The 25,300-nt window shown below is 48.0% G+C and overlaps 1 protein-coding gene across 1 annotated transcript; it reads left to right on the top strand.

Annotated features, from left to right (window-relative positions):
• Nucleotides 1–252: 252 nt before the first annotated feature.
• Nucleotides 253–25,044, top strand: FAM83C (family with sequence similarity 83 member C). Its single transcript, XM_042835506.1, has 4 exons — nt 253–909; nt 8,357–8,524; nt 12,560–12,684; nt 23,728–25,044. The coding sequence occupies exons 1-4, from the start codon at nt 253–255 to the stop codon at nt 24,650–24,652; spliced, it is 1,875 nt and encodes a 624-aa protein (XP_042691440.1). The 3' UTR covers nt 24,653–25,044.
• The last annotated feature ends 256 nt before the right edge of the window (nt 25,045–25,300 follow it).

The raw sequence follows: 25,300 nt of genomic DNA, 5'->3' as shown, positions 1-25,300 counted from the left end.
ACAGGTCGGAGCCTGCTTGGCTAAGGGTGGGGACCTGTCAGGAGCAGAGGGGAGGGCAGTGCATGAATCAGAGGCCGGGAGAAGGAAGGAGCGGCTGGGAGAGCCGACCTTCCTCCCCCTGGAGAAGGGATCTCCCAGCACCGCTGCCAGGTGCGCGCTGGCGGGGCCGAGCAGAGCCGGGGAGCAGCTCCTCCCCCGGGGTGGGAGGCTGAACCCGGTGATTAACGTGCGAAGGAGTGGAGCTCGTGCTGAATGCTGAAGGAACCTGTTGGGAGGAACTCGGGGAGGCACGAGAGGGCCGGAAATTACCTGGAGTCCTTCAGAGGACTAACGCAGCTGGAGAGGCACTGCTTAGCTCCGGTCATGTTCAACTACCTGGCAGTGGAGGTGAGGCCCCAGTCCCACCGCAGCTATGGGAGCCAGCAAGGGGTGTCGGGGCCGCTGAAGAACCGCCTTGAGCAGCTGAAGAAGCCGTGGTGGAGGGAGCCCACCCCGCTGGTGCTGCAGCACAGTGAGACGGCCAGGCTGGCCGTCGACGCCTTCCTGGAGCAGGGGGAGCGTGGCTACGTGAGTGCCATCACTGAGGAACGGGAACTGCCTTTTCTTTCCAGCCTGGACATGGAATATATGAGCCAGCAGAGAAGCCAAAGCTTTCCGGAGCCCAATGCAAGGAGAGACAAAGAGGGTGAGCCTGCTGATGGAGATGGGTCCTCCCTCTACTCCGAGCTGACCTCTGGCACCTACTTTCCTCTCATGTCTGATGTGCACCCTCCGGAGCTGGAGCTGGGCTGGCCGGGGATGCCGATCGTCACCGTGACAGGCCAGACTCAAGCCACCATCATTTTCCAAAGAAACAAAGCTAACAGCATTAAGGATTTGCTCCGGTCTCTGATCAGCCGGGCACGGACGGTATGTACAGCGCAGCGTGGGCTCAGGGGGGTCTCCTGTCCCAGCACAAATCCCAGTATCTGGTCCTACAGCTGCACGCCGCCTGCTCCGAGCTGCTGCTGCAGTCTGGATGCCTGGCATGGTGCAGCTGCTCTTCCTCTATCAGATCTGTGACTCTTCCCGCTCCTTTCCTTCCCTGTAATTTCTTTCCCATTGGGATTTCATGTCATCCAGGCAGTGTGCTTTAAGGCATCCTGTCTGTGTTTGTGGGTGCGCAGAGCGCGGTGCCGAAGCCCGCAGCAAGCAGCAGGGCGCGCAGCGTTGGTACTCAGCTGTGCTCAGCCCGCAGCTGGGCCCCATCCGTTCCCCACTGTGTGGCCTCAGGTCAGGGCTGTCTTGGCCTCTGGACCCCTCATGAGGTGGGACAGGAGGACAGCATTGGGGCTGCTGCAGGAGAACAGAGCGAACCAGTGGGATGAGAAGCCCTGCCTGTGGCTTGGGGTAGGCTAGAACACATCCTCATGTCTTCAGACTCCATGTGTGTGCTGCTCCGGGATGAGGGAGCTCAGCCCGTTTTGTCCTGTGGTGCTGTTCCTGCTGGGTGGGATCTCCAGCCCTCAGATGCCATCAGCACCGCGCAGCTGCAGCGTTTGCCTATCGAGCACAGTCCTGCTGGGGATTTTCTTCTTCTTTTCACTCTGCTGTCATACAGCATGCTAAAGCAGCCTCTCAGACGTATTTCCAGCTTTTATGAACCTTATATCCTTTATGGTTCTTTCAGTCTCTTCCGCGTTCATTTTTCTTTTGTGCTATTTTATTTCACAACTTCGGGGATACTGAGTTAACTTCCAGTGCAAAGTTCATTTCTAATCAGTCAGCTCCTCAGCAATTACTCTTATCACCCCAGTAATTTCTTGTTTCACTCTACAGGCATTCCTTAAGTGCCCGGTAGAGAAAGCAGGAACTGCAGAACTGCTAAGCCTGGACATTAACTGTGTCAGGAACGCCAACAGCAGAAAGAAGGAAGGTGTTATCTTTACCACCACCTGCAGAACAGAGTGAGCAGGTGAAGCTGTGGCTGTGGAGCAGCCCCAATTGCTGGGCAGTATTTTAACAGCACCTGACAGCCGCGTGTAGCTGAAATACAGGGGAAATCTCCAATTGTTTTACCCAAAGGAGGACAGCTTGGCCACAGTGTTTCATGCTGAATTTTGATAGCACCCTGTAGGTAAATATAGGAAGTTTCATCCAGGAAGTAACCAACAAAGCGCTCTGTTTGCCCTTACAGCAGCTGAGTTATGCTCCTTCCATCACCTGAAAGGTCCCGTGATGCTTTTCAGCAGTGGGGATTAAGGCACAGCCATGGTAGAACACACAAAGTGAATGACTCCAAGGAATGGCCCCTTGCTTCCTAGCACGTGTCCCAGATCTCAGACAACATTTTGATCCTTTGAACACCTGAAAAATATCCTGCTGATCTTCAGCTCACAGGAGCTTCCCTGGAGCTGCAGGGAGGCTGCACATCGGGGGATTTTTTATATCTAAGGGCATGTAGAGCTTTTCGTTCTCGCTTGGCTCAGAAGATCACTGACATTCTTCAGCCCGTTGTGTCCAAGCTGGAGATTTTCGTGCAGCGTTTTTGGCTGTTGTGTAAAATGGGCTAACGAGCTTTCAGCCATTTATTGGCTCTTTGCCATGTTCTGCTGGCTCCTGTTAGCAGCCCGCCAGCACTTCCCATGATTAACTCTGATTGACGGCAGTTCCAGCTCACTCACAACCCCAGTTACTCATCTTTAAGCAGTTACTGAGTCATTTTGCTCTTCAAACCACCCAAAAGGATGCTAGGTGTATGTCTGTCAGTGCTAAAAGAGCGACCAGAGGTGGAAGCACCTTTTGCCTGAAGTGCCAGTAGCAGCTGTGCAGGGAGCTGCTTGCTGCTTTGCAATGTTCTGGAAATACTTTCTGCATATTTTGCAACAGCGAAACATCCTGACAAGTGATCAAAATGGGCATTTGTTTCATTGGTCCTTTTTGTTGGTGCTGTTTGTTTTCCTCCTTGGCTGCATTTATCAGCTTCTTTGGAGGTGTATTTTCAGATTGGAGCTTTTCCTTTTGCAGACATAAGAAGATGAAGCACAGCCACGCCTTAGCCTGCATTTGAAAACGCTCTCGTAAATGCTGTTTGTGCTGCCTGCACTCTGTTCGCTCCTCCTGTGCACGTTGGACCCTGGCTGTGTGTCTGCATTTGTGAGTGACAGTAGAAGGGTCCTTGATGGTCCCCCAGAGAGGCAGTGTATTGCTTGGAATGGCAGCACTACAGTAATGACCCAAACCATGCTATTGGCAAATACCAGTAAAACCAGCTGTGCTGGTTAGAAACCAGACAGATGGCAGCCCCAGCGGGATGCTGCTAAGTGCTGTAATTCCCAAAGTGATGACTGCAGTAATTGCTGAATTTGAGTTTCCAGAAGTTGATGCAGAAACATCATGATTTCACCCTACAACGGCAAGGTGTGAATTTTCCAGAGCCCGTGGGCAGCTGTCATTGCTGCGTCTCGGTGAGGAGCAGGGAGGCCCTGAGCCAACCCCAGCCTTGCAGCTCCCACCTCTGCACCCATGGACATGCATCACTTAGGTCTGTAAGCCCAGGGTGACTTAATTGCTTGTAAGCTTGAGATAGAAGATGGCAGGAGCCTGAATGAGAGAGGATTCAGCACTTTCAGTGCTATAGCTTTGAGGCTTTAAATCTCACTTTTAGGAAAAATTAAAGGGGAAGATTTCCAGGGACTTCATCTCTCGAGACGTGTAGGATCACAGAATCTTTTGATTTGAAAGGGACCTTTAAAGTCCATGTGGTCCTGCAATGAATGGGGACACCCACAGCTCCATCAGCTGTCCAGAGCCCTGTCCAATGTGACTTGGATGCCTCCAAGGATGGGGCATCTCTCACCTCTCTGGACAACCTGATCCAGTGCCTCAGCATACTCACTGTAAAAAACTTCTTCCTTACATCCAGTCCAAATCTTCCCTCTTTTTGTTTGGAACCACTTCCCCTTGTCCTGTCACAACAGACCCTGCTGAAGAGCCTGTCCCCTTCCTTATTATAGCCCCCCTTTAGATGCTGAAAGGCTGCTATACTTTCGCTTTGAGCCAATGTTATTACTAGAGCTGCCTGCCTTGTTTACCAAGAGGAAATGTTAATGGAGCTGCAGGTGCCCTGCGGCACCCAGACTCTGTACAAGGGACCCCAAGGGCTCCTGCTCCTCCACCACGTGGGGCTGTGCTGGGACACATCCTCCCCTCTGTCTCCACTGCAGTGTGCAGTGCCAGTGGGGCTGCTGGCCTTCTCCCCAGACATTGGCTTTGGGTGCTCACCAGCACCACCAGGTGCAAACCTGCCATGCAAGGAGGGCACGAACGGAGCCAGCATTTCTGCCAGCTCCTGATGCCAGGTGAAGGCCCATTTTGGAAAACATGAGTCTGGCTGTGGCGTGGGGCTCCACCCAGCTTGCACAAGCTGCTGCCCTGCTGCCCGAGGCTCCCGCTCCCACAGCGACGCCAGAGCCCTGCCACAGCACTGCCGGGAGATGCAGATCTGCCTGGCAGCCAGCTGTGCCCCAGCCCAGAGCTCTGCCACACGCAGCCATAGCAGTGCCTGCTCAGCTGCATCCCTCTCGTGGCAAGCACTGCAGGTGTCTCTGCTGCTGTGCAAAAATCCCAAATTCTGTGAAAAATGCTGGAGAAAAGCAAGCTGATGTGACCTGCTGCACCCACCTGGCACCCATGGGGCTTTTCAGTGTGGAGGAGCCAAGGCCAGAGAATCAACAGCCTCTGTTCACTGCATCTTATTGACTTTCCAGGGCATGTTTAGACTGTCTTCCAGGCCAAGCCTGCCCCAGGAGCTAAGCTGGAGACGAACTGGGCTATCATGAGGCAAGTGTGTCTGAGAGGGACCTGCCTGGGGCCCCACACAAAGTTTGAGCTATAGATTTTTTCTTGATGCTTTTTCATTAGAGGATGAGTAGCCTACCAAAGTCAGTTGAATTGCCTGGTCTTGCGACCCTTGCTCTTTGGCTGAAATGTGGAAAGACAGGGCCAAGTAGTCCTGCTCTTTTTTGTGGATCTCAGCAGTACCCAGTGCTGCCAGCACAGCAACAGAGTCAGTTTGGGAAGCTGAAGATGCTTCCCACTACCTTCACAGGGCACACAGAGCTGACTGTGATGAGTGGTGGGATTGCAGCATGAGATACTGGTTTGCCAGAGCCTCCTAATAGCAACAAGAACTATGAAAAATACCTTTTGCGCTCAGGCTCTGAAGCTCATATCTGCCAGAGTGAGGGTAAAGGAGACATGATTTTGGCCTGGATGGTAGGAATGGCTTTTAGTGCTTGTGGGAAGAGTACATCACTTTCCTACAGCTGCCTTGTGTCCCACATATATGCCTCCAGGAAAGTGTTCCTTCACATCCCTCTGTGGTGGGCTGGGCCTGGAGTCTCCTGCAGGAGGACCACTGTCAGTGCGAGGTATGTGAACAAGATGGTCTTTGGCTCTCAATTCAGATAGAGCCAGAAACCTTGTCCATCCATGAAAGTCAGCAGAGGAAAGCTCACCCTACATGCCACCCTCCGTAGGTTGGCTTTGGCTATAGAGTACTGTGCATTGCTGTGCTCTAGCATGAGCAGGAGACGTCCAGACAGGCTTCCCACCCTGCTGGGTGTATGATGGGCAGCAGGAGCAAGCTCTGTCTCAGACTGTGCACAAGGTGTAGTGCAGGGCACAAGCACTGAGTGGCAGGGTAACGTAGGCCATTGGAGTTTCACTGCAAAACTCGGAGCTTTTGGGTCATCCTTGTTTGGACATCCCGTATTGGGTGCAGAAACTCAAAATCAGACCTAAGAACCATTTATCTTACTCACTTCTAAGATATGGTTAGAACTCAGATCCTTGGTTGGTAATTCCAGTGTTTCTTCAGCTTTTAAAATGAAAACAGCCTGTCTTAAAATCCTTTGTTACTTTTATTTTTCAGTCCCCCAGAGTGATGACCACTTCCCTGAGTTCTCAGTGTTAACTGATGCTAGATTAAGGTCTAGCTCACTAGATTGCTAGGATTGCTTCATAAGCACCTTCAGATGAAGTTCGTCAGGCCTGGCTGATTTTCCAGCTCAGCAAGCGCTCTGCTTCCAGGTTCTTCAATCTCCAAGCTGTCCCCCTATCCCCTATCCCATCACTAATGGTGATGACCTGCAGATGGATCTCAGCAGTCTCTTCCTGATCCAAATAATGGCCTCACTGCTGTTGTCTGCAGTATTTCTGTGAGGAAAAGTGGAACAGCTTTTCCCCTTACACCCTGGTGTATTTATGGCTGATTTCCCTTGGTCTGTTGTCCTCGCTGCAGGCCATGCTGTGCTGTGAACTTCCTCGTTCTGGTACAACTCACTGTATTAGGTACTTGTCATGACCTACCTTCTATTTCCTGTGTTTTCCTTCTAATCTTTGAAGAATACATTTAGGTTGTCTGCTGTCTCTCCCAGCTCCATCTTTCCTCCTCGGTGGGATGAGTTGCCATGGTCTTCAATCCTTCTTCTTTGTAAGACCTTATCTTCGGTGTACTGAGATGGACTTTCTTGACATCTGTTTTTTTGTTGTTGTTGTTTAATTTTTATGTTATTCCTTCTTTCCACTCTTGGGATTCTTAACTGCTCCTTCATGGTAGTGCTTAGAAATACGCGTTGAACTGTCAGTCTGCTTACAGGCAGAGTCGCATTCAGAACAGCTCTTCCACTGGTCGCTTCTCACCTTCTGTATGAAAACCATCATGAGTGTATTCATAGTCAGTATCTGTCCTGCTGTGTCTTTGCCAAAAAATAACTGGGTAGTCAGTGATTCTGCCTTTCCGCCAAAGCCTGAGCTCTGAGCAGCTGCCAGTCCTGTGAAGTGCCCCATCTACGTGATCTTTCTGGCCCAGTGATCTGTAGGCAGTCGATGCTATGTTCCTTTCCGCGTTACTTACAAGGCAGATTCTTTCAGCCTGCTGATGTCACTGTGAGGCCACTTTCTATCATCTTCAAAATGGCGTTGCAATTGGGGGAAGTTATTCATGCCTGGAAAAGGGCAAACACCACACCCATCTTCAAGAACTGTAAGGAGAGCCCAGGGAATTACAGCTTGTCAGCCTCACCTCTCTCCTGAGGAAGAAAGTGCATCCTGGAACATAAATCCAGGTACAGGAAGAACAAGATATGAATGTGAATGCCAGCACACCTTGTGCCAGTCTGACACAATTCCCTTCCGTGAGGAGGTGGCAGATGATGCGGATGAGGGAGGAGCAGCATGCGCTGTGTTCCCTGAATTTAGCAAAGATTTGACGTGGTGTCCTGTAGTTCACTTGCAGCAAACTGCTAAGACGGGGTTGGGACTCGTGGACCGTGAGATGGGTGAAAGGAAATGGGTTTGACTGCACTGAGGTGGTTCAAAGCCTAACTAATGGTGTTCCCTGGAGATCAGTGCTGGAGCCAGTACTGCTTCGTGTCTTTGCTAATGATCTGGAGGATGGGATAGAGTACAGCCTGAGCATGCTTGCAGGCTATATGACATTAAGAGCAGTCAATAAACTCGAAGGTAGGATTTCTGTTCAGAAGGATGTCAACAGGCTAGAGAAATTGGCTGATGGAAACCTAATGAATTTTAGGAAAGCCAAATACACAGTCCTGCCTGTAGGAAGGAACAACTACACAGAGCAGGACACAGTGGGAGCAGCAGCCTAGGAAGCGGCTTTCTAGAAGAATGTCCTAGAAGGAAAGGGGTACTGATGGACAAGAAGTTAAGCAGAGATCACCATTGTGCCCATGAAGGCCAGCTGCATGCCCAGCTGTGTTAGCAGGAGTGCCACCAGCAGGGAAGGGGAAGGGACCCTTCCCATGTATGTTCCATGATTCTGTTCGGTGTCCATAGCAGGTGATTTTGGAACAAAGATACATGAGCTACATACCTTCTTTACCTGTCAGTGTGCTCCTCGTGAAGAAAGCATGCTTCTCTAGGTTCATACACTAGTCATGTACGGAGTCACTCTTACACCAAATGAATCATGATTTTGGTCAGTCTCTGTTCTTCCTGTTTGCATGCCATGTTTCTGGCACATTTGCTTAAGGCAATGCATATTTGTTGCACCAGTGACACTGAGTTTGTGCACATGCATGACCCTTTCAGCTATTTCTTTCTGTGAAGGATGGATGGATGAGGCAGGCGGCAGCAGGACGGGGAATGTCTTCACAGTTATTAAGAGTGATTTTATCTCCCGTGATGGGACAAGTGCTATTAAATGCAAAATTCCAGAGGCAGTTTTTGCTCACGTGGTCATTGCTACTCTTTGAGATTTGAATACTTCATTCTTAGTTTAAAGTACATTTGCACGTGAGATTTCAACTGTCTCCTTTTTTTTCTTCTTCTTCTTTCTTTTTCTCCCATCTAGGTAATAGCAATTGTGATGGATCTGTTTACAGACATGGAAATACTGTGTGACCTGCTGGAGGCCTCAAGCAGACGGCACGTTCCTGTTTACCTGATCCTGGATGAAGAGTACTTGAAGCATTTTGTGGAAATGTGCAATAAAATGTCTCTCACTCAGGACAGTTTCCCAGTAAGTGTTCAGTCACACTCCAGATGTGACAACCAAGTCTTGGAACCGATAAAAATCGATTGTTCTATTCATTCTGCCTGGCCTTTGGGACCTATCTGTTGACCTCTCTCAATCCTTGCCCTAGGAAACTGAATTGCAAGATCTAGCTGGCTCTTAGTTCAGATCTCTGAGACCCCTCGGATCAGCTTTAGGTTCTGCCCAGAGCTACAGTGCAGCTCTGTGGCAGAGTGTAGGGAAGGAAAGCTGTGTGCCCCTTTGGAGGTCCTGATGCAGAAGCCACCATTTCCTCCTAGCCTCCTCTCGGTGTAAAACCAGAAGTTAAAAAAGTCACGTCAGGATTTATTTCTGGGCTTGTGATTCTTTGTGGCCCCCGTGTTCGTGAAGGATTTGTGAAGAGCTTGATTCCCCACTCATTGGGGTGTCATCAGCAACCATCTGTGGTGCCCACATATGCACTAGGAGTTCATATTGCAGTGAAACAAGCACTTTTGACTCAGAAACTCCCAGGCTCAGAAATGTCTCCCAGCATCGTGCTGTCCCCATATAACTTTCTGGCTGTCACCTCCCAGTGGAGGATGATTTTGATGTCATTTTTCAGTCCTACAAGGCCAGCACTACTGGCTGTGCTCCTTCCTTCATGCTTTCCCTGGAGGAAGGGGCTGGTACTCTTCCAGCCATCCATTTCATCTTTTCCTCACCTTGGGAAAGCTCAAAAACAATGTTGTACAGCATTTTAAATACAGATAGATGCAATTGCAAACATCTAATTTCTTCCTCGTTTTTAACCTGTCTACACAAAGTGTAATTTAGAGATGCAGTTTTCTTTCCCCGTGCTGGTGATGCTCTGTCCTTTCTCACTTCTCACAAGCCAGATCCATTCTGTCTTGCCTCTTGCCATGGCAGCTATTAGAGAAAACTACTTGCCAGAGCATGTTTGGTTTCATAAACAAATGAGTCCCTAATGTCACCTGGCTGATCCAGATAAATTCCACTTCTTCAAAATCTATTTTATTCACTTCTTATCCAAGAATCTGGCCATTGTTTTAAATTCAAATCAGCATTGGTTTACATCCATGGAGATGCCTGTGTCTTTTTGTTAGACCCGATGTCACCTCTTGTGCTTTAATGGTTAATTAACGCTTTCCTCCCCCATTCAGTGACTCATCTGCAGGTTTCAATGTGAAGTGCCCCTTAGGCTGCTGCATCTCAAGCAGTACATTAACACACGTGCTCTGATATTCACATCTAACTGGAATGAATGTACATATTTTATTCCTGGTTCTGGGTTAAGACCGGATATGATGGTAAATCTCCATCTGGAATAATTAATGACAACTCCGAGTGTAATGGGGAATTTTCTTACTTCTAAGAACTTTGTGTGAGCCTAATGCTGTTGAATCTTGCTGCTGAGCATCAGCAGATCTGACAGGAGTGCATCAAGCATTGGCAGCGGTCCCAGCAGAAGGTTTTTGTATCTTTTTCAAAGGGACATCTATTGAAGCTAAAAGTATGCTGAGTGGCAGTGACACATGGTGGTCTGGGTTTCCTGCAAGACTGCAGGATTCTCATCCTGCTTGGACAGCTGAAGGTCAGGACTGCCAAGGGGAAGAAGAGGATGAAAAAATTGAGCCAGATGTCAGAAACTCATTCAGTCTTGGAAAGGAGAGAGGGAGTGAAGGTGCACTATGGAAATACATCTATAGGATATCTCTTACTTGTACTTGTTTCAACTTACATGGGGGAGAAGGAAGCTGCTCTCTGTGAGAACCACTATTACTGAAACCTCAGCACTGGAAGAAAGAAAATTCCTGAATTGAATGGCAACAGGATTAGGTGATCACCTCCGCAAGCATATCTTGCTCTATTTCAGCAACTTGTGGTGGCACTTCATAGTAGAATAGAACAATTCAGGTTGGAAGGGACCTCAGGCAGTCATTAAGTCCAGCATCCTGCTCAAAGCAGGATCACCTGAGAGGTCAGCCTGAAAATCTTCAGGCACGAAGATGGCACAGCCTGCTCTGTAACGCATTCCAAAGCCAGGCTGTTCTCATGGGGAAAGATTCATCCCTTCTCATAGGTGACAACTCAGGAATGTTATGGGTTGCAAGAATAAGTGAGATCCACAGTGCAAAGCTCAAGAAGCTTCGGCTCTGTCCCTGCTAAAAGTTTCAATGAGCACAAGAGAAGACTGGAGAAGTACTTGGACAACTACAAGTAACATGAGGGGCAGCATCATAAATGGTTGCCTTGTTCCTGCTCTTCCCCTATCTCCCTGTCATGGCCTATGGCAGGAGATAGACTATAGGATTAGTTGGACCTTTGTCTAGAGGAGATTCATGAAGACCTGAAAGCAATGGAGCTGTTTGCATGGGCGGAGAGACTTCCTCAGCATGGTGTGTGTGTTGAGCCTTTCCCTCCCTGCCGTGCTGAGCTCCCAGCAGACGTTTCCAGGAAGCCCACCTGCTGCCCACAGGGCTCTGGCAGATGAGGAAGGTCGGAGGAAGCAGAACTGAGCTGGGCCTCCTGCAGGTGGTTGCCCCCAGCTCCTCCCCGAGGCACAACTTCTGTGCCAGGAGCTGCACATGAGGCCACAGACTGGGCCAGCCGGTCCTGGCTGCGTACAGGCAGCCCTGCAAGCCCACGCTGCTCATCCTGCCCTGGAGGAGGAGAGGCCACAGCCATTCCCAGGAGCAGCTGCTGGAGAGCAAGAAGATAGATGGGATATGGGTCTGTGCACTGTGGAGGACGTCTGCAGGCAAATCACAACTATTTGTCATAGAATCATAGAGTTAGAAAAGGTTGGAAAAGACCACTAAGATCATCTAGTCAACCCACCACCACCATGCCCACTAAACCACGTCCCTCAGTGTCACATCTACACCTTCGTCCTTTGTCTTCAGCTTGCCAGTTGGGTGTTAAAAACTGCTTTCTAGCTGGACTGGAAGATGCTGCATGATGTGGGCCAGCACCCACCTCTGCAGAGGAGCAGAACAGCCCTGGCAGCTTGTGCCACCCATAGTGACCACTGCAGCCACAGCGTTCCCATGTGTGGATACTGGCACTGGGCAAGGATGACCTGCCCACAAAGATATGCCTGCCCAAATGCAGTGGGGACAGGTTGTGGCACTTCCCGGCGTGCCAAGGCCACTGCAGGTGGCCATGAACTGGCCTGGAGGGGCAGAAGGGGATGGGCTGGCAGGTGCCTGGAGGTGCTGCCTCACAGATGCTCGAGTTGTTTTGGCACCATTTCCTATAGACCTGTCCAGTAACTGCTTCCAGCAGCTGTTCTCCTCTCCCGTTTGCCCCACCTCAGGTGCAAATAACTCCTATTATTGGCAAAAACCTCTCCTTAAGACAAAGGCTCCTGTTGGATACCAGGAGCCTCATTTCTTTTTTTTTTTTGTGCTGGACAGTAGGTTTCATGGCTGAAGGTGGATCAGGGAAGCTCTTAAGACAGGTGAGAATCAGCTCTGCATTCACCTGAATGCAGCCACATCAAATGTTAATATCATTTTAAAATATACTGATAAAGGGAACTCTTAAAACACGGACATACTTTTCTGTAAATCTCTTATATTGAGCAGTATTTTTTTATGAAGCCTGTCAGTATAGAAAAATCAGAGCAGTGTACTCAATTTGATGGAAAAACAGTTGTTTTGGGTCTGAAATCAGCTTTAATGCAGAGCCACAAACTAGTGAGGTTAGCTGAGTATTAGCAATATTCTGGAATAAACTGTACTCTTGCATACTTCAGAAATGAGCTGTAGGATCACTGATAGGATCACTGAATTCTCTTTTTTTTTTTTTTTGTACATAAGTACAACTTGTTCGTATTTACTGGCATTTTTATTTTATTTAAGCATGCATTGTGATAGAATACGTGGGATGTGGGACCCAGCAAACACTTGCTGCCACGCTGCATTCTACCTCTGGGCACAGCAATCCTGCATGAGATTTCATTGCTGACAAATTGTGGAACATCCCGGTTTGGCTCAGTGTGTGTTCCTTTACCATCTCTGCTTTCTTTGATTTCAGAACATGCGCATAAGATGTCTGAGCGGAGACACGTACTACAGCAAAGCAGGCAAGAAATTTGTAGGCCAGGTTCTGGAGAAGTTTATCCTGATTGACTGTGATCAAGTTGTTGCTGGTACATACAGGTGAGAAAAAACAGCAACTGCTGACGCTGCATAATACTCCATAATTCCTATTGTCTTTTCCCTGTGATAAACATGTGCAGCTGTTCTTCTTCATCTTACCTTCATAAGTGTCAGTTTTCACTCTGGTGCTTCATCCCTCACTCCATCAGCTCGCCTTACTTTGCTGTTTTGTTATCAGATTGCATTAACTGCCTGTCTGCCAACACCGACAGCTCCTGGAAACAATGTCTATGAGTATCACCTAATTTCTTAATGATGTAAAAAACGCCCTACCAGGTCAGATGTTGCCCCACCTTTCCTCCCACAGTGCACACAGTGTTTGCATCAGGCCTGGTGGAGAGCGCTTCCCTGCTTGTTCCCTTCTGGGTCTGTTTTGGATCTATTATTCCTGACAGTGACCAGCTTTCATTGAATTTTTTCAGCTGCCGTTGTGCAGTCAGCGTTTTTACCCAGTTACCTTTCCTGAAATTGAATTTGCACGTGCTGCGTTTATTTAGATTGCTCTCTCCCACCACAGGGTTGAAGTTGTACTGTGAGCAGCATTACAAAGTGGCTCTTCCACTTCTGCCTCTTGAACTGAGTCTCATGCATCATTCCTGCCCACATCCTGAACGGCATCTTTTCTTGTGGGTCAAACCATTTAGGCTAGTTAATTCTGGGAAGTAATTGCTTGTTTCTTCCAAGAAGTTTTTCTCCACAGCTCATCCCCTTGAAGCATTGGCCTTATTCTGGATGTGAAACCTCCTGCTCTTACACCTGCCCTAATTTTGCAGCTCTAATCTCACTTCACACTGCCTCATGCTGTTGCATTCTGTACTGTCCACCACAAACAGTGCAACTCCCCAGGGCGGATTGTTTGGCCATTTCTATTGATGCCCAGCAATATTTCATCCTCCCTCCACCAGGTCTCCTTGAGCACTGCTCTCTCTCCTTCTTCCTTACTCTTTTCCATCCCCTACCCAGAGCCAATAACCATCCAGTCAGCCACTGGTGCTGGAGCTCCTAGCTGCACTTCCCTTCTGCTGGATCACCACTGAGTGTAGAGTTCTCCTTCTACCAACCTCTGCCACTAAAAGATACGAGTACTCGATCCCAACTGGCTATGTCAGTTTTCTATTTAAACAACAATGGAGAGCAGTGCCTTTGCTGGCATTTTGGCTGTGCTAACACAGGGATGTAAGATGGGGTGCCTGGAAACATCACTCCATCTCTTTTGGCTGCACCGGGGGTTTGGATAACTGAAAGCACTCATTTTAAATGGCTAAAGTGGGGCATGGGTCTGCTGGGCTGCACTCCACAGCTGTGAGAACGTTTTGTTAATTTCCCTGTTGCCCTGAGTCAGGGGATTGCTTGAAACACAGATCAGTTCCCTGGGTCAGTTCCTCTCCTGCTGACCTGGAGCAGGGCTGTGGATCCAACGCCTGCTTGCTCTCCCTAGATCGCTGTAGCTGCATCTTCTCAGGTTGAAGAGGAAATGGCCTTGTGTCTGATTGCCTGCTGTCCCACCAACCACCCCATGTTCTGCACTGTAAGAAATTGTCTCTGTCTATGGAATTTGGACAGAAAAATTTCCACAGGAGAAAAGCAGGTACACTGCAGCTTGGCACTGTACCAGGTACAGCAGCCAGATAAATAACTCTCTCTGCAGTTGGGAAAATGAGATTCAAAGGACGAGAGCAATTCCTGAATGAAGCCGGATACTTTGCTCAGGAGACTTGTGTGCCAGGATCAGAGGCTTCAGGAGCTCTGGGGCTGGATGTTGTGCGTGCTTCTTCATGCTCACTTTCCCACAGCAGACTTTTCCCACCTTGATTGTTCCGTCTTTGGCCTCCACAACAGCCTCCGGCAGTGAGTTATGCAATGTAATTTATGCTTTGTGTGAAGTGATCTATTGTGTTTACATTGTCTTCTGCTGTACAATTATATGTGGTGCCCCCAAATTTCCATAACTCGGGAACAGTAAATCACTGTTCCCTATTTATTTCCTTGACTGCATCTGTGATTTCATCTTCCTCCATTACAGTCTCTGTGTGAATCATCCCACAGCTGAAGTATCCTTAGCTCTTCAGTCATTTCTCATGCAGAACTTCCAGACCTTTAATCATTATTGCTGTCTTTTGAGAGACAAATTGACCAGAACTGCATGAGGAGGTCAGATATCCCCACTCACTGTACTTCAGCATAGGTGTAAGGGGGACGTCCCTCCTTGTCTCCACTGTGGCAGTTCCCAGCCTGCTGTTTGCCTTTCTGGCCAGTGCGAAGCACAGCAACGATTCTTGTTTAGAACTGTCCATGGGCACTCTGGCCACTTTCCTAAGGAAATATTATTTCCTGTAATATCTGAGAGCTCATCAGTATATACAGAACATCCAATTTTTGCAGCAGTTTGCATCCACTGACGTAGAATTTTGTCCACCATCACGTCACTATACCATAAAATCCTCTCACCACTTCTTACATTATCCAGTTTTCCCAGGACAATGTTGTTGGGTACAAACTGCTTTCATACAACTTTCCAAAACTTGTGGGATTCCAGTGGGTACATTAAAATTATCGTTAGCGTTTGCTTCCCATCTTCAGCCAGCTCCTTGGGAAGACATTCTTCTATACTCCACGATCACTAAAGCTTTCTAAGAGTCCTCGATGAACGGCTGTGTCCAGATCTCTGTAAATTCACCCATCGCACACCAAGCAGACGGTGCACATCTGTGTGCTCCCTGCCTCCTCCAGAGAACGGCAGCAGGCTTTGAGGCATGGCTTCCTTCCACAGAAACATGCTGAGTCTTCAGCGTTATGATTATAGCTCTGTGTGCATCTCATCATGTTACTTTCTGTTTGCTTCTACCAGTCTGTTCAGTATGGAAATAAGCCTGGCTGCTTCGTAGTTTTCCAGTAGCTCTTTGAAAGGTTCGCATTGACGACTTCCATTCCTCTGTTACCATCTTCAATTTGAAATGATAGGTTATTCTCTGGTTAATAATTGGAAAATTGCTGACCTCCATTTTTTGAAGGCTACTTATTTTAGTGTTTTCTTTTACTGTGCCTTTTGACTCTGGTGGCATTTGGATGCGTTGTCTTTATTTTATAGCTATATTTGCTCTGAGCCTCCAATATAGCATCTTTAAACAATCTTCACGCAGCCTCTTTGAGCAGTAACCTCTTTGGTTACTCGTTTAAATTATTAATAGCATTCCTCACTTTCTCTTTTCAGTTAAACATTACTGTTGTGGATCATTTGCCTCCTGAAAGTATATTTGATAGGTGTATGTCATCGTTATTTTTGCAGAGTGGCGTTTCCAAAGGAGCTATTTCTCCTTTTGTAGGTTTTCTGGTTAGTTTCTCCCCAAAGCAGTCATTTATAAAGGGCAAAATGCAGTTTCTGCAGCTCTCCTAGTCATGGCCTGTATTCAGTGCAGATATAATTGACGATCTCTATATTCCTCTGCCTTGAGCACACCATGTGCACTGTCAGTTCACAATACAGACCCACTCCTACATTTTCCATATTTGGGAGTGGAATTGTAATCTAGCAGGGATATATTTCATTTAATGATGCATTATTTATATTATTTGACTCATTTTTCTTTAATGTTTTGTGCCATTCCCCCAGCAACATATCTCCTATTCATTCTTTCTGTAAAATGTCTACACTTCAGTTACACTGTTCCCCAATTTCTTTTCCCCAGTCCCTTTCTGAGATGATTGCTGCATCAAAGGCATCATTCCAGCTCAGGCATCTCACAATATCTGTCACTTTAGTTTAGAAAATCTGTGCACGTGTGTATCTGTGTGTGTATCTGACCAGGCTGCCCCACACTGACCACTTCTCTAAACACAGCTTTATTTTTTCAGCTGTTACTTATTGACTCTAAATCCTTACTGGCGTTTCATTGATTTCCCCCTGTCCTTAAATCAGAATACATTTCTGCTTTTATTCCTAAGTTAGAGTGGACAGCTTCAAACTATTCTGCACATCACAGAATCATAGAATCATAGAATGGCCTGGATTGAAAAGGACCACAATGATCATCTCATTTCAACCCCCCTGCTACGTGCAGGGTCGCCAAGCACCAGACCAGGCTGCCCAGAGCCACATCCAGCTTTGCTTCAGATTCTCATTTCAAACCTCCTGAAATGTTCTTTTACTTCTCTGTTCCGTTCTGGATGTTGTAGAGGGAGCATTTTATGAGGCTATCAGAAAATCCTGTTTGCTTTCTGCCTCCTACTTAGATGCTCTTTTACTTTACACCCCAGAACCTATACAGGCATTGACCATTGGCTTCTCTGTAGCGCTCCATAACTTCGATCTGCCATCCTTCATCCTACTGTCCTTGATCTCATCTTTGTTCTTTGCTGACATCCTGTCCGAGCCTTCCCACATCTATTTACTTTCAGTACTTCCCTGTTGAACTGCATCTGTTTATTTCAGGACCCTTTTCAAGTTCAGGCCCACGCAGCTCCTCCCCATTGGATCTGATTTGCTGATGTAATGGGTGCACACTCATTCATGAAGCTCCTTGTGGAGATATGGAATAGCAGCTGAGATCCCCTCAAGTTTCAGTACATATTCAGTGCTGACAGTGAATCCATCCGGGTGCTTGCTCTGCCCACACTCTTTCCTTCAGGGGGGGGGTTTCTTTCTCTGTTCTTGACCACTCAGGCATTTGGTGTCTCTTAATTCTTCAGCTGTAAGAAGAGAATACTTTCTCCTCACATAGGTTCTCAAGTCGTGCCTGAACTTCTGACCTCTCCCCATGTCTGTAGCCTCCTCTGACTAAATATTTCCATTGCTTCCCTTCCTCACCATTATGTTTCCTGTCATTAACAGGGACATTCCTGTCATTAAAAAGGAAAACAAGGCTCACTGAGCTAAGCAGATATCCAGAAAAAGCAATAATCTAAAATTCAAAATATAATTGTATCTAGTTAGTATCATTCTGGGCACCAGAAGAAATAGCATTTCCCTGAGCACTTTTTAACCTGACAGAGTGAAGGGCACAAATACATTTATTAGTGCAGCAGAAGCCCAACTAGAGCTAAGCAGATTTTGAACAGGAAAACTTGAGTAAACATTTGCCAGGCTAGCGGTAGAGAAAAGAGGTGGTACTGTCAGCCTGAGGGCAGTTACAGGGCTGTTTGTGCTGTCCTGGGGGAGGTTTCTCAGTTGAAAATGGAAGATGGTCAAAGTACATCCTGCCAGTGGCACAGGGAGGAAAGAGCTCGTTGTTTGCTGTATATTCTTGAAAGAAACGCAGTACTTGGGCTCGAAGCTGACACGACCCATGAGACTGAAAAACAAGGGAAGAAAGCTAAGAGAGGGTTACAAAACTCCACCCCTGGCTTCAGCACGAAGGAAGGCAAAAACAAGTGCACAGGTGTTTGGCAGAGGGAAGGTAAAGCTACAAGGGTTTGAAGCTGGAGGAGGCTTGGCTTTTCTTCAGGAGAGAAGTGCTCGTGCCCTCAGGTAGCTGTGCCCCACACAGGAGGAAGGAGCTTTTGAGAGAGAGCTCCAGATCTAACCCAGGGAGCAGTCATCTTCAGAAATGAATTGCCAGTAAGCAGAAAGTGAGTGCAGGGGGAATGGAAAGCACAGCGCATCAGCCAAGGAACCCCAGGCTGAAATGTAAAGCACTGAAGTGCCAGCAGATAGGCGATGTAAAGCTCTGCAGAGCACACCAAATCAAAGAGGAGGAAGTCCTCAGGTGTACAAATAAAAACTGAATCCAGAAGGAAGAGCCGAGGCATTGTGAGGTGAGGGTGAATAAGCAATAAGGGATAACCAGGATGGGATGCCCAAATTAACTGAATACATTGCACTGTCATATACTTATATTTTTAAAATATATTTAAATATATTTATATACATTTTTATATATTTATATATAAAAGATGTAAAAAGAGGGATGAAAATGATTGCAAATGCATTGGAAACAAGTTTAAAGAGCTTATCATGATAAAAACAGGTTATTATCATCTCAGAGAGGAAATGTCACATGAAATTAAACGTCTGGAAATAGTATGTATAGTAAGTATGCTTCATGTACTACATAGTGCCTCTGTTGAGCAGTGATGCACAGAGGCTGTTTGGGCACACAGAATGAGGACAGAACGCTTGGCAGCGTCAAGCAAGAAAACGATGAAGACGAGTAATACGAATTACAGAGGGAACAAAACCGCTGCTGCACGTTGTTATCTTCTCAGCCCGACGCAGTGAAGCAGAGCGGCTGAGCGCGAACAACGACAGCACGGCTGTGAGAAGGCAGCGGCTCCCCGGCCGCCACGCGGTGCCCCAGGGGCACGCGGAGGGGCTGAGCCCGCTGTCCCAAACGCTGCCGAGCTGACACAGCTCGGCTGAGACACGCGGAGCGCCGGGCGGGCGCTGCCCCAGCCCTCGGTGGTGCTGTAACCCCATCTCCCGGCCGAGGGCTGAGCTGCACGGCCCCGTGCTTGCTGTACTCTGCTGCCGCTCTGCCTGACTGCAGGGCCGGGGGAGGGCTGCTGTCCTCCGGCCTCCCGGGCGCCTGCCCCGGGGCGATCTGCAGCTGGCTGCTCCCCGTGCAGCAGTCCCTCGCGGAAGCAAATAATGGCAGTGTATTCAGTTAATTTGGGCATCCCATCCTGGTCATCCCTTATTGCTTATTCACCCTCACCTCACAATGCCTCGGCTCTTCCTTCTGGATTCGGTTTTTATTTGTACACCTGAGGACTTCCTCCTCTTTGATTTGGTGTGCTCTGCAGAGCTTTACATCGCCTATCTGCTGGCACTTCAGTGCTTTACATTTCAGCCTGGGGTTCCTTGACTGATGCGCTGTGCTTTCCATTCCCCCTTTTGAACCCTTGTGAACTTTCAGCATCCAAAGCGCCCTGCAGGGAGGACACCCTCAGTTTGCTGTGCGTTGTGCTGTGGTGGGGAAGCACCTCTTTTTGTCTGCACTGAGTTTGTAACCCATTAGCTTCATTCAGTGCTTCGCTTGTATACCAAAATAGATCAGGAATGACCATTTTTGCTTCTCTTTGCCTTAGATGGGCTGAAGGAGTTGGGCTTGTTCAGCCTGGAGAAGAGAAGGCTGTAGGGAGACCTCATCGCAGCCTTCCACACTCAAATAGGCAGGAAGTCAACGTTTTACATGGACAGATAGTGATAGTACAAGAGGGAGTCGTTTTAAACTGTAAGATGGGAAATTTAGATTAGATGCTGGGGAAATTTTTCTCTGAGGACGGTCAGGCTGTGGCACTGCTGCCCACAGAAGTGTGAGTGCCTCGTCCCCGGAGGCGTTCAAGGCCAAGGTTGGATGGGGTCCTGAGCAGCCTGATCTGGTGCCTCATTTAGTGACTGGCAGCCCTACTCACAGTGGGTTGGAACTGAATGATCTCTGAGGTCCCTTCCAACCCACCCAGTCTATCAGTCTGTGATTCTATGAGCCTGTGATTCTCTGGCTCTTTCCTCCATGGCATTCATGGAGAAAAGACATTCGTCAGTTTGCGTGAGAGACTTCTGCTTTGCCCTGCCCTGTCCACCAAGCGAGTGCCTGCTGTCCTCAGCATGCAGTTGTCTCCAGGAGATGGCTTTGGGTAGCATGGCAGCATGCTGTGCCTAGCCATGCACTGCCGACAGCTGTCATACTCCTGGCGTTCCTATTGCATACAGAGACACCGGATCTTGGCCTGCATTGTCCCATGTCCCACCATAGGCTGAAGAACATGAGTTTGTTGGCACAGGGCTGGGTGGAAGCTGTAGTGGTGGGTATAGCCATGGCTGGCAAGGCCACATCATCTTGTCATGGAAATGATGGTGAGGAAGAGCTGTGCCTCAGCACAAATCCAGAGCTCCTTCATCACGTCAGGGTGTTTCGGGTCCTATTGGGATGTGAAGAGGGCAGGACCTGTTGCATTAGCACAGGAAACTGCAGTACTCCAGTTGGACTGAGGAAAGGAAGAACCACGAGAGGAATGGGTGGTGGGACAGTCATAAGGCCAGGGGGTTCCCCCTTGTGGGGGAAAGGCAGGTTCCTGTGGTAGGGCAGGGAGAGCTGCCTCATGCCTTGCTCTAGGGAGATGGACCTTGGGCCAGAGGGTGGGAGAAACTGAGGCAGAAGGTGGAAGTCATGGTGTCCAGAGAGGGAAAGAAAACTTAAACAAGCTCTGTTGTTTGCCCACTGATAAAGTGAGGCCAGAAGCCTTGATGGGTAGCTGTCGTGATGCTCCTGCTAGACTGTGCGAGTCTGTGAGACATGAAACCTCCTAGCCAGCACGAGGAGGGCCTCTTGCTCAGCTCTGCTTCCAGCTCTCCTGGCAAAAGTGGTAGATGTGGGTGGACAGGGATGGCAGCATTTTCTTCCACTTGTTTACTCCCATTGTTCACAGGATGGTGCTCACTATCTGAGGGACACAAGCCTGCCCCTCCAGAGCATGGGTGCTCAGCCCTATCAGCCCATTTGTGATTCTGAGGAGTTCAAGTGAGCTCAGGTGTTTGTGCAGGCATCCCATAGCTGTCCTCAACAGCCTCATGGCCTATGAGCAGCTGATAGACTTCTCAGTAGATGGCTCCAAATAGTGCCTGTGCCATGCCATGGGTGACAAAACGCTGCGGGTCAGCCCTGCACTGGGGCATCTGGAGTTGTAAGGACTGCAAAGTGTGGACACTGCACACCTGTGCAGAAGGGCAACAGCTGTCAGTAACACAGATGGGAAGAGCAGCATCCCTGGGAGCCAGGCAGTGCTCCTGAGATAGATGCCTTTGAGGAAGTAGATATGGACTACATGAAATTGCCCGTCTGGGCTCTCAGATTTCTTCAAAGAACTCATGTAGCTTTGTGAGAGATGACTTTCCTTTACAAAAGCCACCTTTCCTATTATACTGTATTTACCTACGTGGCCATTAATTCCATTCTTTAGAAAGAGTCTCTGCTAATTTGTGCTGTGTGGTTATGAGCCTTAATGGTCTGGAACATGAAAAAAAATTGTATCACATTAGCAACCTTCTGATAATTAAAGCACTTTCAAGTGAAAGATTATATATGCTACATAGCTGTTGAGCTGCTTTGTCCTTTGGTGCTCTCAAGTTAATGTTAAGTGGTGCTGCAAATGTTTTGCTGATATGTTTTCTAACTTCTTCTACATAGGTTTCAGTGTGAGACTCATTCTCTCATTGTGTATAGAGGTGGATTCAGGGCAGGGACCGTCCCAAGCTCCTGCATGGTAAACACCAATGCAGAATTCTCTTAACTTGCCATTGGACCACGCATTAACCCCAGACTATTACTGAGTATTAATTCTTATACCTTTTGTAACTTGTGACTTACATCATTATGAGCCATAATGACTTTGTACTGCTCAGGAAGAAGCCAAGAGCTGCTTTTCCTACTCTGAGTTCCCAGATAGCTGTACTGTAACATAAACATCGATGAGGTCCCAAAGCACAGTGTCAGCACCTTGTCCTGAGATGACATTTACTTGGGAACAAATGCAACCTCCCACTGCAATTGCTTTCCCATGGCTTCTGTGATTTCACCCTACTCTTGTGATATGCTATCTTGTTTTAGCAACTGATAGCGCAGCCTTAAGGTGGCACTTCTGCCCACAATGGTCCTGTTTCATTTAACACAATTAGTCTGTTTACTACAGTGAGAATAAAGGGAGAAGCTGAGGATTGGGATATCCAGGAGCCTGTGGAGCTTACCATATAGATGAAGCTTCCCTGTTTAATCAGGGAAAATGAAGACTGGGAGGAGAAATGTGGTTACTATCTGTAGATATGCAGTGGGGAGCAGAGAGCTCTTTAAGTTACAGTTGGCACAAACAACAGGTAGGGTTAAACAGGTAAGGCAGATTTGCAGACTGGTAATAAGAGAAAGTGCTTCATCAGCTGGAACAAAACTGATTATTTTTTTTTAAGAGTATAACAAGCTCTCCCAAAGGATCTCAGTTCTAACGCCACATCTTTCTCAACTGGATGGTGACGAAAAGATAAAATGAGTTGGGGAATCTTATGGCAATACTTATGGAAAACAACATTGGTTTTCCTGTCCTGTGCTATCTCTTTGGGGCTCTGGAGACCTTCTCTGTTCCTCAGGACAGTGCTTGAGATCTCCATTCCCGCCTCACTGAGCAGCCCCCTCGAGCCCACCATGTTGCAGATCTTAGGGACATGAGGACAGAGGACATGTCGAGGCAAGGGAAGAGAAGGGGAGTCCAGGCATGCCTTGATATCCCTCCAAAAAACTCTCCTTGCACTCTGTGAAAGGGGATGATGCACTGTCTTGTACAGGACAAATGCTGAGCTAGGAGGTCTGCAATGCAAACTGGGCAGAAAGAGCCTTTCCATACAGAATTCAAGAAGAGTTTGAGCAACACTCTCAGAAACACAGTTTGAATTTTGGGCGCTCCTCTGTGAAGCCAGGAGGTGGACCTGATGATCCTTGTGGGTTTCTTCCAACTCAGAATATTCTATGACTCTATGAATGCCGCGTGGATTTGTGTTTCAACGACCCATAGCCTCTCCATTGTCAGACAGCTGCAGGTCTCCTTGCTGCTGCCCAATGGGTGCAACCTACACCTCCCACACAGGCTGACCAGCCTGCCCATGAATGTTTCACTGGTGTTCTCCACCACCTGAATGGGACTGGGAGTGGGAAAAGATGCTTGTCTGTGGGCAGAGTGCTAGCAGAAAGAAGAAGAAACAGCCTGAAACACGCTGATGTGCTTTTCAGCACAGGGCCCATTTGCTGCTCTGTGCCCTTAACAAAGCTAAGAAAACCTACTGTTAGTGTATTAATGGTTGCTACACTCGCTGTACAGGATACCTCTTGTCTGTTGCTTATATTTTCATACACCTCATAATATCATCAAGCTGAAATTAAATGACCTTAAGTAATTATATAACGTGTATAGCCATTGCTACACGTAACCTCAATTTGCATACTTCAGAAGAAGTGTTAATTCAGAAACATGAATGGGGTAGCGATACATCACTTAGATGTCAAAATCAATGCCAGGTGTCTGTATGAACAGAAGTTACATGTGATTTTTTTTCCTTTTTTGCAGTTTCACATGGCTTTGCAGCCAAGTCCACACCAGCCTGGCAACCCATTTCCGTGGTCAAATAGTCGCAGAGTTTGACAAGGAATTTCGGTACCTGTATGCAGAGTCCAAAGCAGTGACCAGCTTCTGTGTGCCAGATTCCTCACTTCAGATCCCCTCGGAAGGTGACGATTTCCTTTTGAAACCCATCCGCATGAATGATGCAGAAACCGTGAGCGCCTCCAGCAGCCTCTCCAATGTAAGCATCAAAAGCGTAAAAATGTCTCCCTTCATGAAAAACTCCAGCTACAACGTTCACCAGGACAGGCAAGATTTGAGCCCTGATTCTGGTGATAAGAAGGGGAAGGATGATGCGTCTCTGAAGCCCACTTGCCCTACGCAGCAAGGGGAACCACCAGATTCGGCTAACAGTCCTCCAAATAAATCCACACTGTATCACAAACCAAATCTCATGACAGGGAGGACATTCTTGCAGCCAGAGCTATCCCCTGTCTTTGGCTCCTACAAACCTTATTACCAAGGCGATGACAGGGCCAACAGCGGCCACTGCTCCACGCTGACGCAGGAGCCGACACAGCAGTGCCCTTCTGAAGGCACCAGCAGCACCGGGCCGAGCACGAAGCAGAAAGGGCCTGCTGCTCCCTCTGGGGAACCAGCTGCAGAAAATGACAGCAGTTTTTATGGGATGGAGAAAAGACAGGGTTTTGGACAAGGGAAATTGGACTTGCTGTCTCCGTACAACCAGCCAAAACGTGAGAAAAAGCCTGTAGTTCCTTCCTACGATAAACTCACTGAGGACATGCTGTCGGAAAAGAGCAGCGCATACGGGGCTGAGAAAAGAATGACTCTTGGGCACAGTAAACTGGATCTGATCACCAAATACAACAAGTTGAAATCCAAACACATACACAGTCGGTTCGAACTCTGACCTGGTTCTCCCGCGCCCTGCTGTGTCCTTTGGTCTGAGTTTCAAGCAGTTACCACCAATCATTGTATCTGGGGCTTGAAATCAAAATGTGGGTGGGAAATTGGTCTTGTTGCTATTAAAAGGTGTCTGTGTTACACTGCAATTTCTGATATATTCAGATGACTGATTCAGATGAGATTAGCAAGATTAATTCAAATTTTCAACTACAAGATGATAGCAAGAGGGGCAATGTGACATAAAAACAGTGCACACTTCTACACACTTCTTACCCATTTCCCCCTAAACCTAAAGTAAAACCCCCACAAGAGCTGCAAACTGGAACTGAGGTTTCCAGGACAAACCACTTTTCTCTTTGCACCAAGCAATCCCACTGTCCACTTTCTGAAAACGAAATGAGCAAACGGGGTGATGTTAGAAATAAAAGTGCTGTTTCTGCTGGAAAGAGCCGTGTTGGGTCCCTGCTGCATGGGGAGCAGCCCAAGCTCAGCCATGCCGTGCATGGCCGTGCCGTGCCGTGCTGTGTTGTGCCGTGCCGTGTTGTGCCGTGCTATGTTGTGTTGTGCCGTGTTGTGTTGTTTTGTGCTGTGCCGTGCCGTGTTGTTTTGTGCTGTGCCGTGTTGTGCCGTGCTGTGTTGTGTTGTGCCGTGC

The sequence above is a fragment of the Centrocercus urophasianus genome, unplaced genomic scaffold (genome assembly GCF_019232065.1).
Source record: "Centrocercus urophasianus isolate 14NV4802_14NV808 unplaced genomic scaffold, USGS_Curo_1.0 seq_53, whole genome shotgun sequence".
Classification (NCBI taxonomy): domain Eukaryota; kingdom Metazoa; phylum Chordata; class Aves; order Galliformes; family Phasianidae; genus Centrocercus; species Centrocercus urophasianus.
This window is presented reverse-complemented; position numbering and strand designations above follow the sequence as displayed.